General features: G+C 27.1%; 1 protein-coding gene and 2 pseudogenes across 1 annotated transcript; 2 read left to right on the top strand and 1 right to left on the bottom strand.

Annotated features, from left to right (window-relative positions):
* Positions 1 to 1,026: 1,026 nt before the first annotated feature.
* LOC122853837 (congested-like trachea protein) lies at positions 1,027 to 1,615 on the top strand. Its single transcript, XM_044154253.1, is given in 2 exon segments — positions 1,027 to 1,436; positions 1,438 to 1,615. Coding segments are annotated over 2 exon segments (588 nt in total).
* Positions 1,616 to 1,764: 149 nt separating this feature from the next.
* Positions 1,765 to 3,421, top strand: LOC122853836 (annotated as a pseudogene).
* A 320-nt stretch (positions 3,422 to 3,741) lies between these two features.
* On the bottom strand, positions 3,742 to 4,498 carry LOC122855005 (annotated as a pseudogene).
* Between the last annotated feature and the right edge of the window lie 4,111 nt (positions 4,499 to 8,609).

Here is an 8,609-nt window from a genome sequence, read left to right as displayed (position 1 = left end):
TTCATCAGGATGATTGATGAAGAATTCTCCCATCTGATCCCAGTATGGATTTACAATTGGTAAATAAAAATTATTGATATTCTTTAAGGAACGTTCAAAAAGTAATCGTTGGCAGGATCTACAATGATTTGTAGGTAAATCCATCATTTTCTTTGTGCAAATTTTGAATGCTGCACTATTCTCTGCAATAATCAAATCTTCATTCAAGCAATCCATCTCATGACTTCTTCAGTGCTAAATTCTACATTTCGTTTTTTCATTTCGTTTTCAACTTCTAATAATGATTTTATGTTTGACATATCCAATGACCACCAATCATTTTATATGCGTTCTCATGAGAAATATCTACAGCTGCTGTATGTAAAATTTGAATATGTTTTCTATTAGTAGACCAACCAACATGGCTTCCCCCGGCGATTTTGAGGAGGATGGTGAGAAATCCTCGTTGTTAACCTTGGCCGATAGTTCTCGCCATGCAGGTCAGAAAATCGGTTACAAAACATAACCTAAATATAAACATAAAATTATTAAAATTTAATTTTATCTACTTCAAGATTTGTATGGAAAAAAAAATAAAAAATAGATAAACAATTTGAAATTATTTAACTTTTTTTGCACCTCAAATAAATAATGATAAATAAAAATACTATCTACATTGTTAAATAAATAATATAAATAATAATATGTATAATAAAAAAGCGCAAGTTCAAAGTCCAGCTAATTGCATCATCAACAAGTTGCAAAGTTGTAATTATTGGTTGCAACTTGCAAGCAGCATGGCAGCATCATCGACTACTTATATTAAACTAGCTATTAAACTAGCTTAGCCTAGCCAACTTTATGTACATACATGTACATACATACATATAGTCTAGTGTCTACTATGTTAATAATTTTTTATACTATTTGTCATTGACACATTTATGTAGTTAGCTAATCAATTGATAGAAAATATTAAATTAAATTAAATATACATTTTTATCAAAAAATCAATAGTTATTTAAATAATTAAATAAATAATTAAAAATGACTGAAATTTTACATTATATTGAAAGTTTTTTAAGTGGAGGTGTTGGTGGTGTATGTACAGTTGTAGTTGGACATCCTCTTGATACTATTAAAGTTAGATTGCAAACATCTCCAATACCAAAACCTGGTGAATCACCACTTTACAAAGGAAAATGGGATTGTGCAAAAAAAACTGTTGCAAAAGAAGGATTTCGTAGTCTTTACAAAGGCATGGGTGTTCCATTGTCTGGTGTTGCTCCAGTATTTGCAATAAGTTTTTTGGGTTATGGACTTGGCAAAGATTTACAAGAAAATAAAAACCAAGATGACGAAATGACATTGATACAATTATTTAATGCTGGTGCATTCAGTGGTATATTTACAACAAGTATATTGGCACCTGGTAAAAGAATCAAATGTTTATTACAATCAAGGAACCTCAATTTACAATGGACCTGTTGATTGTGCAAAAAAATTGTGTAAACAAGGTGGTATACGTAGTATATACAAAGGAACTGGATTAACATTATTAAGAGATATACCTGCTAGTGGAGTTTATTTTTTGACATATGATAGATTAAAAAGATACATGTCATACAAAATATAAATAAATAACAAAAAATAAAATTATTACTATTATTTTCATAAACTGAACGATAAACATGAAAATAACAATAATTAATTAAATTATTAGAAAAAAAAGTTTCCAAGCTAATTAATATAATTAAATTAAAAAAAAAAAAAATTAGAAAAAAAATGGAGTTTGTAGACTTGATAACAGTACCAAAAGTTGACAGTGTAATATTGACAGAAAAAATGACAATGTTCCAAGTCAAGAAGGAAAACTGTGTTAAAGTGGCCATCATTTGCTTTTGTCATCTAGACAAGATCACAGAGAAGAACTATGGGTAAGTGTCTTCACCATCTGTTACATCAATTATCAAAAAAAAAAAATTAATTATCTTGTATTTTAATAGTTACTCTATCGAAATATTGATGTCATTGAGAAAAAAATTAACAATCAAATACCAGGTGGAAATATAATATTAAAATGTAACGATTTTCGTATATTTCAACTTGAAATTCCATCAACAGATCAGCTGATATCAGTTGTCACCTTATGAGAAAAATTATCAAATCTAGGTAAGATAAAATGATTCAAAAAATATCTGAGTAAATTGTATAATTAACACTGCTTAATTAAATTGCAGATCGAATATATCAATATCCATTTTTTAATCGTCCACAATCACAAGGATTAAACAACAAAAATAAAGATGGTTGGTCAGCCTATACACCAGTATCAGAATGGTCAAGTTTATTAGCATCACAAGGTGATAAATGGCGTATAAGTTATTTAAATCGTGATTACAAAGTATGCTCATCATATCCATCAACAATAATTGTACCACGTATTATTGATGACAATGTTATAATATCATCAGCAAACTTTCGTGATAATGGAAGATTTCCAATTCTATGCTATCGTCATGATGGTGGTAGTATATTATTTAGAAGTGGACAACCATCATGTGGACCAAATGGTAAACGTTGTCAGGAAGATGAAAGATTATTAAATAGTGTATTGGGTGGTGGTAGACGTGGTTATATTATTGATACAAGAACATTAAATCAAGCACGAATACTAAAAATAGTGGTGGTGGTGGTACTGAAATTGATTTAGCATATGCACAATGGAGAAAAGTATATAAAAATGTACCACGTAATGCTGAATTAAATGATTCATTATGTAAATTAATTGAAGCTTGTAATGATTGTTGTTCATCAACTGGACTGTTATGACTTAATGCTGTACAAAGTGCAATGAATGCATCATGTGTTGTTGCACAATGTATACATCAAGAATTATCAGCTGTTTTGGTACATGGTAATAGTGAACGTGATTCAACATTAATTGTAACAAGTCTTGCACAAATAATATTAAATCCAAATTGTCGTACAATACATGGTTTAAAATCATTATTAAAACGTGAATGGTTACAAGCTGGACATCCATTTTTTACAAGAACACGTCATTCAGCATATTATCAATCCAATCAAAATAATTCATCACCAACATTTTTATTATTTTTTGATTGTCTTTATCAATTGCATTAGTAATTTCAATATAGTTTTGAGTATACAACTGAAATGCTTATTGAATTATTTAAACATGCATATTGTTCAGAGTATGGTACATTTTTAGGTGATACAGAAGCTTAAAGAATAAATATACGTCTTGCTGAACGTACATCAAGTCTTTGGTCATACATCAATAGACCTGATGTTTTTGAAAAATTTTATCTATCCATTATAAGAACCAAATCAACAAGTTATATGGCCAAGTGTTGCACCAATATCTTTAAATTTATGGAAACAGCTATATTTATCACATACAAGCTCATCAATATGAAATGATTTTAATTCATGTTAAAGATATTAAAAAAATTATTCAGCAATACAAAAATTTACTGGGCAACTTAAACAACAAGTACAAAATATTCTCAATAAAGCTGATTAACATGAAAGTAATTCTAGCCTACTTGACAACAACTTAGATTCATTTCAAGCATTAATTATGTTTATCACAATTAAATTTAGATAAAAAAATATCATCATAATATTGTTTTTTATTTTATAATTTTATGTACAGTGTAATTTTAATTTATTCTTTTTTTGTTGGTCTAGGCTCACAATGGAATGTCAATAAATTGTAGACATAATAAATATTAGTTACGTGAGATAGATAAATACAAGTATCATTATTAATAATGTTATAATTATAGCAACCAATAATTAATATATATAACCATCTTGATGTCCACGATTTGTAATTAACCTCATGGTTGTATTTGATAAACCCAATGTGTTACCAATATCAATAATACGTTTTTTAGCACCTTTTAATGTTATACGTTGTGATCGTAAACTTTCAATAATATCTGAACCATGTTGAAGTAAATTATCAATCAATATCAATACCTTGGTTGATATTTCTAACTTGATTATTGTGTTGATAATTATGATCAATCATTATACTTATGTCAATATGATCGTTAGTTGTAAATTTTTGTGATAATAAAGCTTCACGTTTATCTTCAGCTTGTTTTTGACGTAATTTTTGATTTTTCCATGTGTTAAATGCTGATGTTAAATGACGACTGTCATATTGTAATTGATCAACACGCATTTTTGCATTTTGTCTTTGGGTTATTGGTCCTTTTATACAATAAATGTCCAATTTTTCACAATTGCTAGAATTAAAAAATTAACAATTATTATGATAATAAGGAATTTTAATTCTATTTTTTTATCAATTATTGTTTACTTGCCTGTTTATTTGATGATTTATCTTTGACAATATGTCATTTTCAATTGCATCTTGATCATAATGATCATAATCATAATTTACACCTCTTTTGTACTGCTGGGTACACAAAGATTGTGTTTCCTGGACCAATTTATTTGTTTGATGATACAATGTTTCCATTTTTATTTTTTTTATGTTAAAACAATAAATGATATTGGTATTTATTTATTGTAATCATTTTATGATGGTGTAATTATTTCAAGAATTTATTTATTATATTTATATTGTTTATTTTTTTTCTGACATTTGACGTGAAAGCCAATGTATTCTGGAGGTTATGTATGAATACAAATAATAAAATTATGCAGTACAGCCAATATATAATAACACTAAAAAATAATTGTAAAGTTTTTGTTACCAACTGAACGAAAGAAATCTGGTCGATTTGATGAAAAGGCAAAGACCGTAAATATCAAATTATGCTTTAAATATATATTGCCGCAACGAAAAAATCTGATTTTTTTTTTAAAAAAAAGCTCGACATCGATTTATGGGATCATTACCAAACCTCAGCATCCTCATTCAACTCTATCATATTTTAATTAAATTTCTAATAGATTCGCGACGGAAGGGGGCAAAATATTTGATGTATAATAAGGCACCGTAGTAGTAGTTAATCTCATCTCACACATATTCTCATCCACACACATACTTTCTTTCTCATACTTGACTCGAGGCACTACCGTGCCTCTTGATTACTCATTAATTGAATGCTCAAAATATGAAAATTTTTGGCGCAATTAATAAAACGGGGTTTCTAGTATATGTGTGATTTTTTTCAAGACTTTTTCTATCAGAAAAAATGGTTGAAATCTTAATAAGAGCCAATGTTAAATATTATTTTTCAATAATTAATTAAAAAAATTTTTAACCGTTCAATATAAGAAAATAATTATACCGTTGTATTTAAAAATGATCTATTTGTGTACAAAACATTCTCATGATATATTAGAAAAGAGTCATAGCTGTATAACCTCCTTAAGTTTCAATAAAAACACCATATTTTGAAGATTTTCAATCAATTTATTTTCAATTTTCAAAAAAACATGTAGTCTTGTGACCACATTGGGTCTTTACAAATCCGCCCTTGTCTCGAAACTTAACATGGACTATAACAGCAATTGTAATAGTCCACATTTTCTAGACGTCCGTTCAACTCCTCCGAATCTAAAATAACAGTGTCAGCATCATCATCATCATCATAATCATCATGATAATTGATTTCATGCTGTTGTTGTTGTTGTTCTTCTCCTTCTTCTTCATTTTTGACTGAAAAAAAAAAAAATAAAAAACGAAATTAAAAATTTATAAAATAAAAAAATTGTGAGGTTAAAAAGTAAATAAAAAATTACCTCCTCCTAACAAGTTTCTAGTAAAAGTTGTAGAAAAAAAAAAATAAGGGGGGTAAGTCTTATGTTTTTTATTTTTATTTCTAAGGGGTTAAAAGTTATGGGGGTTCAAAGTTTTGGGATTGATGCGAGACGAATTTTAATATGAATTTGGAGAACCACTGCGACTAAAAAATAGAGAGAACACGATGCGCGTATTCTCTCACTGTTTTCTCTCATCTTATTCTCGCTTATACATAGTACTTGCTTTGCTGTCTTTTTTTAGTTACTCACACTCGGTTACGCTCGGCCAAGCTCGTTGATTCGGTTCTTACTATGGGCTTGAAACATGCTATTATCGTATTAAATAAAAAGAATTATCACTCAAAAAACAACAATAAAAGAAATTGTTTTTTGTAAAATTATTATTAAAAATTAAGTTTCTATTTTAATAATTGATTAATTTTTTTTTTTTTTTTATTTGTTTTAAAGGGAACAAAACCAACTTTAATAATACTGTAAAAATAAAATTTTCATTCGAAAAACAACAATAAAATTAGTTGTTTACTGTAAAATTATTATTTGAAAATCGAATTTCTATTTTAATAATTGATTGCGATTTTTTTTTTTTTATTATTATTGGATTTTACAATGAACAAATAATTTCATTGTTGTTTTTCAAGTTTAGAAATTGTTTTTTATTTCTAATATTGAAGTTTGTCTTATCTATTTTTCAAAAAGAAAAAGAAAAGAAATCAATCAATCATATTAAAAAGGAATCTCAACTTTAAATAATATTTTTACAATAAATAATATTAAATAATATTATTCAAAATTAAATTTCTATTTTAACAATTGAAAAAAAAAGAAATGAATCAATTATTAAAATAGAAATATAATTTATAATAATAATTTTACAATAAACAATTAATTTCATTGTTATTTTTCGAGTGAAATTTTTTTTTTACAGTATTATTGAAGATTTAAACTTTAATATTACTGTAAAAAAAAAAAAAAATTATGAAAAAAAAAATACAACAATAGAAGCAATCGTTTTTGGTGAAATTATTATTAAACATTAAATAATTAATCAATTTCAAAATTTTTTGTTAATGAGGCAAAACATAAAAATTTATTTATTTTTCGATAATCTACATATTGTCTACTAGATGTAACAATTTTTTTCTATTGCAAATATCTCGTAATGAAGTTGTTAAAACAATTCAACAACTCGAAAAAAGTGTATGAATTTGATATAACTTTAAGTCGTTAAATTGTTTAAACGATCTAATCTAAGTAATATATAGTAGACAATGTTAATTATTATAAAATGAATGAATTTTTGTGTCTTGACTAATAAATAATTAATATTTTAATAAACAACTAAAATTCTATAAATAAACGAGTTTTTTTCTTTTATTTGTTTTTTCTTTTATGTGTAGATATCTATTGTTAATGAGGCAAGAAATAAAAATTTATTTATTTAATAATAATCTACATATTGTCTACTAGATGTAACAATTTTTCTTTATTGCAAATATCTCGTAATTGAATCGTCTAAACAATTTAACAACTATAAAAAAGTGCATGAATTTGATAATTTTAAGTTGTTAAAGTGTTTAAACAATTTCATTCCGAGATATTTGCAATAAAAAAAAAATAAATATATATAGTAGACAATATGTAGATTATTATCAAATAAATAAATTTTTATGTTTTGCCTCATTAACAATAGATATTGTAACGAAATTTATTATTTCGTGGGTTCTCGAAATAAATAATCATCAGAATAGATATAGATTATTCATTTGTTAACGTTTGCGTTTATTTACCAATGGGAGTTGGTTATTAATAAATAAAGGATCACTTGTGCAAGGCTCTGTGTAGGGTCAAGACTATTATACATGACATCAATGGGGCGCCTGCACTGAGAGAAGGTTTCTGTGATTTTCACGTGGGAGTCCCGGACATTGGTACCGAGAGGACACTTATGGGAAATATACGTAAATTTTCGTTTATATTCACGTTAGAAGAAAGTATATTTCCCGTGACTGGAACGTGTAAAGTCCGTGAACGGGAAGTTCACGTAAAAAAAATATTTATTTATACGTTGCACCACGTGAAAATGCAGGACAATCAGTGCTTCTTAACAGGAATTCCCGTGATTGAACTAATATATACGGTTACTTTTTATACTTACGTTGAACCACGGGAAATCAAAAGGGTATACAGATTAAATATTGACGTTTTTATTCTGAGAAATATTTAAATAAAATTGTAAAACGAATAAAAGAGTCAAGGATAACAAACAAAACATTGATGCGATTTATGCCTCCGTTGTACCTCGTAGTATTCCCGTGGTACAACGTAGAAATTAAAAGTTGATCACTCGACATTCTTATTTTTTAAGAATAATATTACATGTAAATTTATTTTTTGAAAATACAAATGTCCAAGAAAAAGCAGTAGCTAAGGAAAAGATGATTGCTAAAAGGATTAAAATGTTGCCAAAAATTATGTTTTAGGAAATAATTCCATGCAGCTGAATCTAGCCACTTAGTTCGCCACTAAAACTAGTAGAAACGGCAAAAGCATATTAAGGCAGCCGATCCCCACCATTGAACAACACGGCTATAAAATACGAATAGAATAAGAAAAGGGAAAAGGGGAAAATGCTATACAAACCATCTCGTGGAGACCAAAATTCTTATTGTATATTTATATTTGTTTCAGTTATTTGATTAAAGTATCGGCAGCGAATTTAATAATTGAAAATATGTAAAATAACCGTCTTTTTTTAAACGAAATCATCATGTAACTCATTAATGAGGACCGCAATAATAAATAAACAATTTATTATTATAAATAAAACCGCGCGGCAAGAACAAAATTCGTGTAAAATT

This window comes from Aphidius gifuensis, linkage group LG4 (assembly GCF_014905175.1).
Source record: "Aphidius gifuensis isolate YNYX2018 linkage group LG4, ASM1490517v1, whole genome shotgun sequence".
Taxonomy (NCBI): domain Eukaryota; kingdom Metazoa; phylum Arthropoda; class Insecta; order Hymenoptera; family Braconidae; genus Aphidius; species Aphidius gifuensis.
Note: the sequence above shows the minus strand (reverse complement) of the source record. Positions and strands in the feature narration are given on the sequence as shown.